The sequence below is a fragment of the Mchenga conophoros genome, linkage group LG9, assembly GCF_057382185.1.
Source record: "Mchenga conophoros isolate Kocher_MC1m ecotype Shallow Benthic linkage group LG9, M_conophoros_male_GT1.1, whole genome shotgun sequence".
NCBI classification, from domain to species: domain Eukaryota; kingdom Metazoa; phylum Chordata; class Actinopteri; order Cichliformes; family Cichlidae; genus Mchenga; species Mchenga conophoros.
In genome coordinates this window covers 10,458,243-10,474,144 of record NC_140534.1, presented here as the reverse complement: position 1 = coordinate 10,474,144, position 15,902 = coordinate 10,458,243, and the positions used below count along the sequence as shown (strand labels likewise).

Below are 15,902 nucleotides of genomic sequence, written 5' to 3'. Positions count from 1 at the left end.
GCGGTCTGGAGTGTGGGGCCTCCCTGCTGCTGCGGAGTTGGGGTGGTCTGCCTCTCCCCACCGCAGGGAAAAGGGTAACACCACCTGGGTCTGGGTGCAGTTCCCCCTTCCAGGGGCAAGGGTACCTAGACCCGGTTTGTAGAGTACGCTTGGGGAGTGTGATCGTGTGTACAGCGTCTCTTTATGTCTGTCTCCACGTTGGTTGAGTGTGGAGTAAGTACATATGAGAGCATGAGGGTGGGAATGGATGTTTGTGTCTGTGTGTGCCTGTATGTCTGTGTCTATATGTCAGGTTGGGTATCAGACACCACCTCTCTGGGGACATCTCAGGCCCTCCAAGGTTTGGAGGCCTATCTCCCCCTACCACCACTTCCCCTGCCAGTGGCGGACTCCCTCAGACATCGGTGCGTTGGTGGTTCTTTGTGTCCGGGGATGCGCGTCCAGGTACACACCGGTTCACTCCTTGGCGGCCGCTTATCGGGGCCTGGAGCCTGGGGCTCGCTCGGGCCACTTCGGAGGTGGGGGTGCCCCCGGCCTCTCGGCCTGGGGCTCGGTCACTCAGGCACGGCTGGCTGCCGGCGGAGCTCACGGGCGCGTCACTGCAACTCCCCCTGGCTTCTGCTCCGCGGCTGCTGAGTGAGCCCTCATCTGGGACTCTCCTCAGCTCTTTCTGGGACAGTGGCGCGGCTGCCCCTCTGTTGGTCTTCCTTGGTCTGTTGTGTTCTGGGGGCCTCTGGATGTCTGGAGTTTTGATCTCCTCCATACCTGCTTCATGCCCTGGAGGACGGGGCTGTGGCCCCCCCACACCCTCTAGCAGATCATTACATGAAGGAACCTTTTTAAAAAACAAGCGCGTCCATGCTCACAGGTGCTCACACACACAAACTTCACCCTTTTTGGCTCCTACCTCAAAGCACACTGTGTTCTGTTGATCTTATGTGCTGCACAATAATGTTTAATATTTAGTATTTACTGTCATATTCCCATATATCATTGTGATGTTGTTTATTCTATTACTCTTGTTCTCTTCTGCTTGTTTTCTTTTTTCTTTTTCAACAGGTGATCCAGGTGATTAATAGATGCATTTTTTTTCTTTTTTTTTTCTATGGTTTTGTGTCCAGATATCAGCGCTCACCTGGCTGGTACCAAGAAGGTTCAGCAAGTGCTCCCCAGACCTGGAGTCCTGGACAGATTCTTCCCAGACCAGCCTCAAGCTGTGCAGCAGATCCGAGCGACATTGGCTGACCTCTACACTCTAGACATGGTGAGAAAAAGGGCACGGTTTGTTCATTGTTTGGAAAATTTGGCATTAGATAATCCTCACCTGGGTGTTGCTGTTCAGTGTAAGCAATATCATTTGCATTTTATTCCTCTGATTTATTTCTCTGTGGCGTTTATGAACTCGTATTTCTTAGGCTGGCTTTTAAGGAAGGAGAAAAGGTATGTATCAGTTGGCTGGGAAGAAAGATGGAGGTGGAAAGGATGTGCAAGCTATGGGACAAAGTTGCTGAGACTAGGTTAAAAAGAGGTGAGGATCAGTGAGCAGGAGTGTGGCTTTGTGCTGAAAAGAGCACAACAGATTGTTTGGAGAGAAGGTGAAGGAAAGTCAGCTGAAGCAAGACAGTTTGTGGAGTTTGTGTTGGACTGTATGTTATGCTGGGAGCCTGGGGATTAGTGCACTTTGATTCCAAGTTAATACTAACTAGTGTTTCTCACTGGTTTTTGGGTGGTGGAGTAAAAGGGATTGGTTGGTGGCTGTTTCTAATGTTAGCCTTTTCTTGGTTTTCTTACAGGCAGGGTAAAGACATGGTGATGAATGAGTGTGTGGGCAGACGCTGAGGACCAAGAGCTCAGGACAGTCAGACGGGGGCGTCGCAGCAGGAGTCACCGTGCTCGACAACCCTCTGCTGTCCTGAGATGTCAGACTCCTGCCTGCACATACAAACCACACTGAAGTCAAAGTTCCACCTGCACCTCCACCTGTTCTTGCAACAGCATGAAAACTGACAGAGGTGAGACAGAAGAAAAGTTCTTGTCTATTTTTTTTTTTTTTTACTAAGTTAAGGAATTAAGTTAAGAAGAGTGATTAAATAAATAGTTTCTTGCATTTTTGATTTAATGATTGTGTTTAGGATTATTTCAGAAACATGTTTAGAGGATCTTTGTAAGCCTGTATTTACTTTAAAAGAAGGGAAGCACTTCTTCATCCTACAGAAAAGGTGACACATTACAGATGAGTTCATAAAAAGTGTCTCTGTCACTCTTTCAAGGCTCTGTCACTTTTTCTTTTGTACTGGAACAGCATGGTAAAGTAGGCCTAGGCTGCCATCTTGTGGCAGTGTGTTGTTACTACAACATATGAAATTGTGTTTCTATTGGAAATATAATTCAGCACCACTGAGCCGCTCTCTCAGTTACAAACTGAACCTGTTTTGTAGACGTATAAATCACTAAGTACAGTGAAGCTTTTGGTTTTGTAAAAGTGTTTCTTATTCTAAATGCATGTTGATTTTTATCAGGGTGAAGAGCAGTTAGCAGTGCATTCATGGACATCTTTAAACTATTAATTGAAGAATCTTTGGTGATGATGGCATGAACTAGAAGCGTGAGCTCCAGGTGAGACTGCACAGAACAACAAGTGTCCTTAAACTGCATCAACTGATGACGTCTTACAATTTTATTCCACTGTGTGTTTTTATCATTGAATGTTTCTGTCTTTGTGTACATGTAACGCAGACACTAAAGCTGAGCCAGAACTTCATGCTGAAGAGAAGGATTCTTTTAAAATGCATGGGGGAGCAAGCGAGTCAGATACCAAGGGCACAAAGATGAAGCAGGTCTGATCGGAAACCGTTTATTTCCAGGCCAGGGAGCACAAATAAAAACACCCTTAAAAGGTTCCCTCCTGCTCAACCGCGTCACTCCCTACGGAGAGAAGATCTACATGACCTTATCTGCGTATCTGGAGGTCAGCCGCTGCTCCGCCGTGTTGTACCTGTTTGTACGTGTTTTTAAGTCTCTTGATGTCATCGTGTCTAACACACACCCTTTATCTCCTCTCTGCAGCTGGACCATTGCATCCAGCCTGCCATTATCACCAAAGACATCTGCACGGTCTTTTACTCCCGAGACGCCAAGATTTCCCCACCCCGTTCTCTCAAGAACCTCTTTGGGACTGGATACTCCAAAACTCCTGACTGGTAAATCTGGGCTGCTGCACTGTGGCCATCTCTGTTTCACAATCAAAGATATCTGCCCTGTTACAAAGTTTCCTTGTTCAAAACTTCTGCTTCATTATAGTAACCGAGTGACTGGGATCTACGAGCTGAGCTTGTGTAAGATGTCTGACACTGGAAGCCCAGGTGAGCGGCCATGAAACATGTTTAAAGAACGGCAGCTGTTTTATCATAATTCTGTGGAGAGCTTCATCCTAATGAGGGCTCATGTCCTGAGCAGGGATGCAGAGGAGGAGGAGGAAGGTCCTGGACACATCAGTGGCTTATGTGCGTGGAGAGGAGAACCTGGCCGGCTGGAGGCCCAGAGGAGATAGCCTCATCCTAGAGCACCAGTGGGAGCTGGAGAAGATGGAGCAGCTGCAGGAGGTGGGGCCTTAAAAGATTCATAAAGAAATAAATCTGTTTAATATCGTAGAGGGAAAAATGACTTTTCAACTCAAAGACCAAAGTGCTATTCTAAAAAGTTTTTTCTTAGAGTACAGACTTTACATGACTAACCTCCCCTCTTCTCCCCACCTCACATTCGCCCCCATCTTTCGTCCAGGTGGAAAAGACCCGTCACCTTCTGGGAGAGGCGGCTCCCGTGGGAACAGCTCCCACCACCAAGTCCCTGAGTGAGTCTCTGTCCCCCAGCGTGAGCTCCGGCACTCTGTCCACATCCACCTCCGTCTCCTCGCAGATCTCCAGCACCACCTTTGAAAGCGTGAGAAGGAGCTGGCCACCAAGGTGAGAAAAACGTGGGCTTAGTGGGCGTTCTTGTTGCTGCCTTCTTCCTTCTCTGCTCGGAGCTGATCGGTCTTGTTCCTGTTGTGTTGTAGTGCCTGCGCCTTCTGACACACACCTTCAATACTGAATACAAGCAGCTGGTGAACAGCATCAGTGACTGCAAGGTGAGAAATAATACAAAGAAATAAAAAAATAGCCTTTCTGTGTCACATCAGGGAGTTCCTATATTGACGTCTACCTCATCCTGCTGTTGTTTCACTTCAGCTTTCTCTCATCTCACCGATCGGACGTGATCCATCCGTGACGAGCTTCAGCAGTGCCACCCTCACCCTTTCCTCTACCTGCCCCTCTCTCTCGGACTCGTGCTGTGGCTCCATGGGCCAGAAGTAAACATATTTTTAGGAACATTGACCTCGATCTGCAAACGGTTATTGACAGGTTATCTATTTGATTCTAACTTGGTGTGATTTGTGTTAAAGGACCCCTGAGAACAGCTCACGTGCCTCCAGTCCCTCCTGCTCAGACTGTGAAAACTTCCCGATGGTTCCCACTCTGGAGACCTCCCACCTTGCGCGGGCTGCAAAAGAACGAGTTCCTGAACTTGGTGCCTGATATTGAAGAAATGCGACCAGGGTGAGTAATGCCATATTAACCCAAATACTGTCACTATGACATGTGTCTCACAGACCAAATGTAAGTCGACACTCATGTTCTCTAGTTCAAGCAGAAGTGATGTGGATCGATTCAAATTCCTGAGCCTGGATGATTTCAGCTGGAAACAAACCAACTCTGCTTCTTCCTCAGATAATTCAATTCAATTCAATTCAATTCAATTTTATTTATATAGCGCCAAATCACAACAAAAGTCACCTCAAGGCGCTTCATAGATACAGAGAAAAACCCAACAATCATATGACCCCCTATGAGCAAGCACTTTGGCGACAGTGGGAAGGAAAAACTCCCTTTTAACAGGAAGAAACCTCCAGCAGAACCAGGCTCAGGGAGGGGCGGGGCCATCTGCTGCGACCGGTTGGGGTGAGAGAAGGAAGACAGGATAAAGACATGCTGTGGAAGAGAGACAGAGGTTAATAACAGATATGATTCAATGCAGAGACGTCTATTAACTCATACTGAGTGAGAAAGGAGACTGGAAAGGAAAAACTCAATGCATCATGGGAATCCCCGGCAGGCTACATCTATTGCAGCATAACTAAGGGAGGATTCAAGGTCACCTGGTCCAGCCCTAAATATATACTTTACCAAAGAGGAAAGTTTTAAGCCTAATCTTGAAATCTTGTCTCCTGAATCCAAACTGGAAGCTGGTTCCACAGAAGAGGGGCCTGAAAACTGAATGTGTTCACTGACCGGTGTTGCCAGCTTTGGTGGCTCGTCTCCCGCTCGAGGAAGGACCAAAAAGAGAACCATACAGTGTTCAGCTGCCTGGCTGTGCTCTACACACACAGCCCTGCCTTGGTACAGTAAAAACCACATTTACATTTGTTTACATTTCCAATGTAGAGGATGAGTTTAGATCACTGTGGTCCAAGCTTGTCGTCAGTTATAGAAACTGGATGTTGCACAGGAAAGTGTGTTTCCTTACATTTATTTTGTGTTGACAGAAGTCTTTGATTCATATTGATTATTAAAGAGCAGCTGTTCACATGTTTAGAAAGATGCTTTGAAAGGAAAAACTTCCAACCAATCATTTCTTTTATTAAATGTTAAATCAGTTATTCTTACAATCCAACACATGCAGAAACTTTGACATGCTCTGATGTAAATCTTGAATTACTTCACATTGTGCATTTTGTCCCTAAATTTTAAAAATATTTTTAATTACACTTTTTTCTTAAATGTTTTTATTTTATTTTTTTTATCTCTTTCAGGTCGTGAATTTAATGAAACCCATAGTTGCTGCTTCCAGTCATGTCGTGGGCAACAAGGATGTTGATAAAGGTGAAGATTTCTATGGCCACATGCAGAATAACTCATCAGATTGCATGTTAAAATTCCTTTGAATGAACCCTCATGACTCAGAGCTTCATATCTAATGTCTCTTAGCATCGTGCACAGCACTCTCATCAGTATTTGGTTCTTTTGTAGTGATCTGTCTCCAGTGTTGACCTCTAACTCTCAGTTTGTTTCTCCTCCACAGAAAGCCAGAACATTTCAGTAGCACTCATGAGAAAGTTTGCCCAGAACCACAGTGCTGAGGTCCAAGCAGCTGTGACCTCACTTCCTGCACAGCAGAGACCCTTGTTAACGTGCATGCCGTGTTTACTTTTTCTTATGTTAGGAGTTCGGGTTCACCATCCTGTGTTCTGTATTTTGATTTCCTGCTTCACTATAAATCGCTGCTGCTGTTCTTTACGCGGTTTGGACACACTTCTTGCTTTGTTCTCAAGAGTGTGAAGTAATGGATTTAATCTGCTAAGGAGAGTTTTTCATTCCCATTGCTCTTTGGGAGTCAGCGGGCTTTAACCTGTGGAGAAAAGCGTGTGCTCTTGCTCCTTCAAACGGTTTTCTTCAGAGATTTCTCACTGTTTGTACACATGCTGAGTGGCTAGTTTTGAAAACACTTACTTTACCTTTACTACTCTGCTCAGAAATGCAACCTGTGACCTTACACAGCCCAAAAACTTATCCTAAAACATAAATTAACAAGGACAGAAGCTTTTTACAAATGCTTCAACAGTGTAATTCTAACAAGGTATGCAATACATCTAATGTCAGTTCAGAGGTATGAAGTGATGACACTTTGACATCACTGAATAAAAGCAGTCTTGTCATAATAAGCTTTGCTGTGGACAGTTGGCGCGTTCATGTTAAACTTTTTCTTACAAATAAAAAAGGTAATCAGATGTTAAGTTTGTTCAGTTTTAGTTGTTCTCATTGTGTTGCTCCTCAGATCTCCCGTTGTCCCTGAGTCTGACTAAAGCTCGGCAGCTTGTTTTCAGGGCATGGCAATGCAGATATGAGCTAAATGTGACACAGCAAAGAAAAATCAGAATCAAGAAACCCTGAGCTGACTTTCATGGCTGCAGACGTGACATTAAGAGCCTCACAGATCAAAAAAGTATGGGATTTAAACTGCTTCTAGACCTGCACACGTCTGTTTCCAGGGCAGGATATCCATTCCAGTGCAGCAGAAGGAGCGGTCAGTGTGGACCTCGGTGCTGTACAGGACCTCCTGGAGCTGCTTGTCTCCTGGCATCTGGGCTTTCACTCGTATCTGAAGGACAAAATAGGAAAATCAAGTTGCTCTCACTGTCACCTGATTTCCACAGACTGCCATCTGACCACATCCCTGCAGTTGGATCCCACCGCCGTACCTCTAGGATGGGTCTTCTTGTTGTCAACCCAAACCACCCTCTCCTTCAGCTCTGAGCTGAATATATACACATGATTGCTTCTTAAAAAACAAACAAAAACAAAAAAACGTCCCCACACAGAGTGAGACTCAGTCTTGGATGCCCAGATCAGCCAGTGTGGTGTCCAAGAAAGGGAAGGGTTGGTTTGCCAAGTTGGGCTGTACCTCGATGGGCAGTGTCACCAACATGGGGATATCCTGCTCCAGTCTGACACACAACATCTTGTTGTGGGACCCCGGGAGCTTCCTGTCTGCCGATCCGCCTCTCCGTCGGCCTGCTCCACAGTCGCCGCCTCCTCCAGAGAGCGTTTTGTGTCGTCTGCTGCCAGCTTGACTTGCTGATCTTTATCTCAGGAGGCAGTGGGTTTTTACCCTCTCCCCCTTTGATCCTGTGCGTTATCGTTTAAAACTCGCTATCTGCATCTTTTGGCTCCAGCACGTCTTTATTGTTAGAGTTGTTGCTTGCTGTGTTCTTCTGCAGGGTGCTGATGATTCATTGTTCTGCTTCTTCTGATGGTAAACGCCTCTGGAAAGCCTGAATATGTGAGCGCGTCTGATTCATACAGAGTTCTGCTCTGCCCCCCCGGACTGATATATGCAGCCAGTGTGAATGTGTGTTATGTATCACTCACATGTTAGGTTCATTAGACTGACACAAGGGTGATGCATGGATGTTGGTGTTTTTAGGGCCAAGTGTGAAAGTGGAAGAAAGACAAATTCTTTTGAAATGTTAAAAGAATGTTGGAAATTTGATCAGAATACAGTAAAAATGAAAGAAACAGATATTTTTCTCAGATCATTGTGTTAAATTGTCATAATCGCCATGTTCTCTTTAAGACTATCAGCTCTACTCTAAACAACCCTGAAAGCCTCTGCTGACACATGTCATCAGTTCCTTTCTTTCTTTGTAAACAAGGTCGAGTCTGTCAGGTCAGCAATAGAACTTCCTACAGATGACCCATCAGTGTTTATTCCATGACTGTAAACATGTTTCCATTTGTCACTTCAGTCTTTACTCTGAAATACAGGAAATGACATCATGGCTCAAAATCTTTGTCGTTCAAACAATTCTTTATTTAACAATATTTTAACTTTATTTAACAAAATACATTCAATAAAAACTTAAACAACAGAAAACTGATTTTTAATCCAACCACTGAAAAAAAAAAGGTAACGACTGAACACAAACAGAAGAACAATTTATAAAGATTAAAATGGAACTACAGGAAGTTTGATTCACAGCCTCATTTGAACTTTAACTTAAGGAGAGCCGACCTGAACTCTGTGGAGCCTGATCTCCAGGGTTTTAAGTTGGACTCTGAAACCAGAGGATGTCTCTCTCTCTTCAGATTCACTCTGATCCTGTGATGGGAACGATTTCAGCCCTGCGTGATCGCGCTGATGTTTGCACAGAGCAGATGATGAAGTGAATGTTTTGGCACATTGGTAACAGTGAAACAGTTTAGTAGTAACGTGGGATCGTTTGTGTGCAGAGTATGAACTGAGATTACTGAAGCTCTTGTCACACTGCTCACAGCTGTAGTTTCCTTCCATGTGTGTACGTTCATGCTCGTTACGATGACCTGACTGTGAGAAGCTTTTGTCACAGTGTCTGCACTTGTATGGTTTCGCTCCTGTGTGGACTCGTTTGTGTGTTTTAAGGTGACCTGCAGTGGTGAAGGATGACCCACACTGATCACAGAGGTGCTTTTTGACCCCACTGTGAAAGAGTTCATGTCGTTTTAACTCAGCTGATGTGGGGAAGCTTCTCCCACATTCTTTGCAGTATTTCAGTTTGTCTCCAGTGTGTTTACGTTGATGCATTTTTAGGCCGGCTTGCTGACTGAAAGTTTTTCCACAGATGTCACAACGAAAGTCTTTCCCACCACCACAGCGATGACAGGGTTGAGAAGTGGATCCATCTGTGTCGCTCTGCTTCTAAACAAAGACACAAAGACAGTGTAAGTCAGTCCTTCAACACTTTTATCCTGAAAGTCGCCTGAAATAAAGAGCATCTCTGCAGACGTCCAGTTACATTTTACTGTTTCGATTAACACACTCAGTTTACTGGGCTACAATAACTACAATACTACCACCATAATACTACAGCAATACTTATTTAATATTACAGTAACATCTGACTTACACTTAAATGAAATGAAAACCTGAGTAATGGCTCAGAGCTACTCTTCGGTGCAGTAGAAGTGCTAACATGCTAACACAATTTAATGAGCAGACTTGTTCCAAACAGTCAGACTGAACTTACAAGAATAAAATAAAAATACAAACCTCACAGTAACTGCACTTGTAGAGTCTCTTTCTGGTGTGGATCTGTTGGTGTTGTCTCAGGTACTGTGGAGTTTTAAAAGTCTTCTCACACAGGTCACATTGATAAGGTCTCTCCTCAGTGTGGGTAAACATGTGGTGTTGTAACTGTGCGTCTGTTGTAAAGTATTTACCACACTGATCACACCAGTACACATCTTCTCCGGAGTGAATGCGTAGGTGTATATTTCGGTACCATAGCTGGCTGAAAGTTTTTCCACAGATGTCACAGCTGTATGCCTTAACTCCAGAGTGGGTAACTAGATGTCTCTGCAAGTGGCTACTGTGAGTAAAAGCTCTGCCACACTGATCACAGCTGTAAGCTTTAACTCCACTGTGGACGACTTGGTGTGTTTTCAGGGCATTCTTCCAGGAAAACGACTTTCCACACAAGTCACAGCTGAACGGTCTCTCTCCAGTGTGGATGAGCTGATGTTGTTTTAGTTTAAACTTCCAGGTAAAATCCTTCCCACACTCGTCACAGGTGTATTTTTTCTCTCTCTTTCTTCTGTGAGGTTTGTCGGCCTCCTGAGAGCGCTGACTTCTCGGTCCACGTTGGTCCTGCAGTGACAGAGATACAAGCAGAGGCAGTGAGTGAAATGCAGTCATTAAACAAACTGAAGCTTCAAACTCCCTCCATTAACACTAGTTTTAAACCTGAAGGTGGAGTGTGGCACCAAACACCACCAGAACCTGAACGACTGCAGGTGCTGATAAGTTGCGGTCGCGGTATTTCAACATCTAGTTAGCAATACAGAAGACGAGCGAGAATAAATGGAGTAATATTTTTTATGTGGCAGGTAATTTCAAATGCAGCAATTCTATCAGCCCAACAAACATCAGTAAACACACAAACTGTTTGTGTGCAGTTTGTCTCACAATGTGATGTAAAGACTGCAGTAAAATCCTCTGCAGGTTAGTGCAGGATAAGCAGGCAAGTTTACTGTAATGTGATGGATTTAAGTAAAGAACAGTGTGTGACTGGTGCACAGTGACTGTGGTGCTCATGTCAGAGTTAGATTACATCAAGTGTAGCAGAGATTAACTTAAACTTAAGCTCATGATGCTGACATTCATTCACTGAGCTCCACCCACATACCAACAGTTTAGTGTCTAATATAAAGACAGTGTACTGTCAGTGTAGAGAAAGGAAATCAGCCAGGACAACTCATGAAACATCTGCAGACATCTGGATGAATTCACAGAGAGCAGCAGGTCAGCTGATCACAGCCTGCACATTAAAAAAAATCTACTGGAGCTCTCAATAGAAATGATTGTGAGCTGTGACCCTTTTCCCCACACTGAGCCACTACAGCTGATTTTAGGGTTGAATCCTGCTGAATCCCACTTTAACATCTTCCTGCTCATTTTGATGTTTAGAGGCAACGTCACCGTCTAAGATGTAGGCATTGTATACATTGTATACATTATTTCTACATTACATTAATATTGCACAAGGTTCACTTAGTTTAGCATAAAATATACATATCAGTACTTCAGCTTTTAATGGAGTATTTCTTAACACTAGTATCTGTCACCTTCTGTGTTGAGCTCATTGTTTTCTCTGCAGTGGCTGAGCTGAGTCCAAGTAGCTGAAATTTCCTCTGCTGCTCCGTCAGACTCTTCTCCTCCTCCTGATCAGCTGGGACAGAAAACAGAACTTTGTTAAGCTCCACACTGCACTGAAGAGTCAAAGTGTCTCATATGTTCATCTGAGAACACACAGAACACATTTTAGCTTCCCTGGGTGGACAACTTGTTTGAAACAAACACAAAAGGTTTGAGCACCGATACCAAATTCAGCAGTATGGCACACCAGTACCAGGAGAGCAATTCCTCTTTAAAATATGCCCTGGCCAAGAAAAAACCCGACAATATACGTGTGCCGTGAGAAATGATAGATAGATAGATAGATAGATAGATAGATAGATAGATAGATAGATAGATAAAATTTATTTCAAACATGCAAATATAATTGAAATAACAACAGAAAAAAATAAAAATAACAAAACTTAAAAATCATCAAGTTTTCATGTAAATATCTATGTCTACAGAATGTGTGTGCTCGAAAAGGAGTAGGATGAAGTTTTCTTGTTCCTACCCCCTTATTTCAAATTTCATTGCTTACAAATCCATATCCAGGATTCAACATTATTTGATCATATATTTAACTATGTACAAGTATAACACATTGAACATACACAAATAAAACCATTTTCAGCACGTAAACCAGAACAACAACAAACTACATTTTTTACATAAACTAATCACTCTGTTTATAACAGCCGCTTAATCTCTGAGTTTATTTTCTATCTATGTGACAAAAACCTTAATGAACACTTAAGGTTGGGTTACTCAGGCCTTGATTTATAAAAAATGAGGACACAATGAGACAACTCAGTCACTGAGAGGAAGATTTCCTATATTCATACAATTTATTATTTTTTGAACAATCCTGTGAATTTTTGTATTGATGTACTTGTCTTGATTTCATCTGTATATCCGAGTGGGTGTAGAAATCTGAGCCATCATCTGAGTAAGCCTCATCACAACTTTGCGCTGATAAAGGCAGCTGTGTTTTAGCCTGGAACACATTTATTTTTACATTTCTCATAAATGTATTTCATTATAGCACTTTTACCGCCAACATGTTGGGTCTTTTGGAGCCGGAAGTGACCTTATATGGAAGAAGGGTGGCGCTAGCTAGCTTAGTTAGCAAGCTGCATTCATAAGCTGTGCAGGTGCCACAGAGATGCTAAGTAGCCTTAATAACAGGCTAATAAAATAACACAAACTCTGATTACAATGAGCTCATTTAAAAGCTTTCTTCTAATAAAATTATTTTCTTCTCTGTGTTTCACAACCTTTTGCTGATATCTTTCTGTAAATTAGTTTAAAGCAGCTTGAGTCAATTTAGTCAGATTTTTTTTTCCAACTGGTTCACAAAAACTTGAGAAGAGACACCGAGGAGAGCAACAGAAAGCCTCATTCAGGAGCTAAACTCAAGATTAACTAGACTCGGATTAATATTAGCTCGGTGCTTACCTTTAAGTGTTAAATCAGTCTTGACAATAATCGGAGAGAAAAACGCCATAAAGCGGGAACTCGGCTTCTTCTTCTTCTGCTCTTGTATTTTTTGGCGGTTAAAGCTTTAAGGCGCATTACCGCCACCTGCTGGACTGGACTTTTCATGTCCCAAACATCATCAATTGGGCACAAATTTGTTGGAGTTTCTGTTAATAAAAAAGATGGAATTCAAGGATCTTGTTATTTGGTTTGTTCGTTTTTACCATTTACTCTACAATTTTCTGCCAGTGTATAGCAAACCCCACAGCTCAAATCAATGAAGAATTTAGTATTTTTAACATATTGCTTAAACTGGAACCAGCAGCTATATAGGCCTAATTTTTAATCCAAACATGTGATAGAGGTTTACCACCAGGAGAAGCAGACTGTAAATAAAAGACTGTGCTACTGAAAACTGTTAGTCTGACTTTGGATTGTAAATATGTTTCCATTTGTCACTTCTGTATTTGTATATGGCTCAAACTATTTGTTATGAAAGCAAAACAAACAAACTGATGTTGTATAAATTGATTCAGGATTATTTACTTCGAGTCCAGAAATCATAGCTGTCTCATCAGATCCAGTTGTGACATTAGCTATAGTTTCCGCGGAGGGTACTTGGTTCTGTATGACAGCACAGCTTTTAGGTTGAATTCAAGCGCTTGAGTACAGCCTGATAATTAGAGGCCTGCAAACTGTTTGCTGATGAACTTTGGAGGTAAAAGTACAGACAGCTATAGAAGACACAGGACACGAGATGGGTTCATTATTTCTTTTGAGTTCCATGTAACAATCCGTAACTCTGTAATTAATGAATGTGCCATTTAATCTTGGCTGCAGCCAAGATTAAATGGCACATTCATTAAATGGCTAAAATGGGTTGGCTGCCGTTCAGCATTTAGCACAAGTCAGCTTTTGATCAGAAAGTTTTCTGGTTTGATCCCTGGCTGCTCCAGTCTGCAGGCGAAATATCCTTGGACAAGATTGTAATCCCAAGCTGCTTTCTGATGCATCCATTGGAGTGTGAATGCTTTATAGAGTTTGTGAAACAGTTGTACGTGTGGTCAGATTGTTTTGTATTTGTGTGTGGATTGAAGCACATGTCTGAGAGCACATCAATCACTGCACATATTTTTTAAAATCTTAGTTTAAATAAAGTTTTTGATTATTTATTATAAAAAAGAGATGATATATATATAATGCAGTGGGCACTCCACCAGCTAACATGTCAGTTAATTTGACACATTGATTTATTTATCATTTCTTTTTCTCTCTCAGCTTTTCAGCTCCATATTTTTGCCATTTCTTCCACACTCAACTCTGTTCTACAAGGTGAGCCCACAGTTAATGTAGGAGAGGGCAGGTGGCATTAAGAGATTTGATTGGGCAATCTAGGGCCCAGTTAGTTCTTCCTTTTGGTGAAAGCTGGGCTCTTCAGTTCAGCATGGTACAGCTCCAAAGATTCTGCAACATCAAACCCTCTGTCTGCTAATGTTACATCACCTGGGCTGAGGCAGTCCAGGTAATTGCAACAGTTTCTTGAAATTAGTTAATTCAGATATAAACAGAGTGACAGTTTACAGATTCAAACATGTCTCAGAGAAAACAGAAAAAAACAGTAAAGCCCAACTCTCCTCTTTGTGATCAGGAAGACAAAATTCAACTTCCTGATCAAGTAGACAAATCATTCAACCAGCTTCTAGAAAAGGAAGATATTCAAAAGTTGAAAGAAATGGAACTCCTAGAAATGCAGGGAAGAAACTTTGAGCTCCAAGCAAAGCTTGATAAAGCACTAGAAAAACTAGTGCTGAAGGACAAAAAGAATCAGGAGCTGCAAGTAAAGCTTGATGAAAGACCGCACACAAATGAAGAGTTTCTTCAAGAAAAAAGGCTACAGGAGATAAAACAGAAGGAAATGGATTTCAAGCTCCAGGACCTGGAGAAACACAACAAAGGCTTGCAAATCAAGCTTAATGAAGCTCTGCAAAAAAAATTAAGAACTCCTCCAAGAAAAACAACAACAGGACATGAAGCAGTGCAAACTCCAAGGCATGGAGGAAAAATACAAAGCGCTTCAGGTAAAGCTTGATAAAACACTGAACAAAAATAAAGAGTTGCTTCAAGAACAAAAGCAACAAGAAATTAAACAGAAACAAACGGACTGCAAGCTTGAAGACGTGCAGGAAAAATACACAGCGCTGAAAATAAAACTTGATAAAGCCAGAGGTGGGACCAAGTCATTGTTTTGCAAGTCTCAAGTAAGTCTCAAGTCTTTATCCTCAAGTCTCAAGTAGAGTCTCAAGTAATGTCAGGCAAGTCAGAGTCGAGTCTCAAGTCACTGGTGTAAAAGTCCGAGTAAAGTCACAAGTCTGAAATTTTGAATTTCAAGTCCTTTCGAGTCTTTAAAAAGAAAAAAACGAAAAAATAATGTTGCAGTTATGCTAAATGTAAATATTAGACCATGTAATTTTTAAATCTGTGTTTTTCTCAACACATGACAAAATAGTGAACGTAGAAAATATACACAAATTGTGAAATTGCACCTCTTTAAAATGCAGCTCAATTAAACCTAGCTCCAAGGATAATTTTCACCGACAGTTCTGAGATAAGCTGCATGTTATTCTTGGATGCGGTTGTAGGACCGGTGTCGTGCCAAAGTAGGTATCCCCGACAGAATTTGTTTCCCCTGTGCTGGGAGCATGCAGGAAGTACTGATGTTTTCATTTTGTGAAAAATTAGTATCGTTACATTACCATTCAGTTTGAGGGTTACAACAGAAAATTATATATTTATTGCTCACGGGGTATCAGATGGGATTATTTTAATAAACCATAAACATTTTGGCTAATAACTATTTTTATTCTCCTGTAACTTTATTATATAAAGAGCTAAATCCTCCAAAGTTTCAGGAGAAATGCGTCATAATAAGAAGTGTTTGTGAACGAAAAATCAGCAATGTGGGATACTGTTTGTCCGTGATTTACACAGGGGGAACAAATTGTGGCAGGACCAGCCTGATATTATTTGTATCCCACTATAACTTCGTTGTATAAAGAGCTAAGATCTCAAAAATGTCAGGAGTAGTCAGTCATTATAAGAAGTGTTTGTAAACTAAAAATCAACAATGTGGGATACTGTTTGTCCGTGATTTGGACAGTCCAGCGTGTGCTCCCGACGCA

General features: G+C 42.2%; 1 protein-coding gene and 2 long non-coding RNA genes across 3 annotated transcripts; 2 read left to right on the top strand and 1 right to left on the bottom strand.

Moving 5' to 3' along the window:
• Positions 1-898: 898 nt before the first annotated feature.
• Positions 899-3,194, top strand: LOC146566755 (uncharacterized). The gene is made up of 4 exons (XR_014893838.1): positions 899-2,012; positions 2,520-2,616; positions 2,737-2,968; positions 3,067-3,194. It is a non-coding gene; the product is annotated as an uncharacterized LOC146566755 (long non-coding RNA).
• Positions 3,195-5,303: 2,109 nt separating this feature from the next.
• Positions 5,304-7,450, top strand: LOC146566754 (uncharacterized). Its single transcript, XR_014893832.1, has 3 exons — positions 5,304-5,435; positions 5,849-5,918; positions 6,118-7,450. It is a non-coding gene; the product is annotated as an uncharacterized LOC146566754 (long non-coding RNA).
• An 886-nt stretch (positions 7,451-8,336) lies between these two features.
• On the bottom strand, positions 8,337-11,533 carry LOC146566753 (uncharacterized). Its single transcript, XM_085286388.1, has 3 exons — positions 11,196-11,533; positions 9,622-10,218; positions 8,337-9,270 (listed from the first exon to the last, which is right to left on the bottom strand). The coding sequence occupies exons 1-3, from the start codon at positions 11,211-11,213 to the stop codon at positions 8,593-8,595; spliced, it is 1,293 nt and encodes a 430-aa protein (XP_085142514.1). The 5' UTR covers positions 11,214-11,533; the 3' UTR covers positions 8,337-8,592.
• Between the last annotated feature and the right edge of the window lie 4,369 nt (positions 11,534-15,902).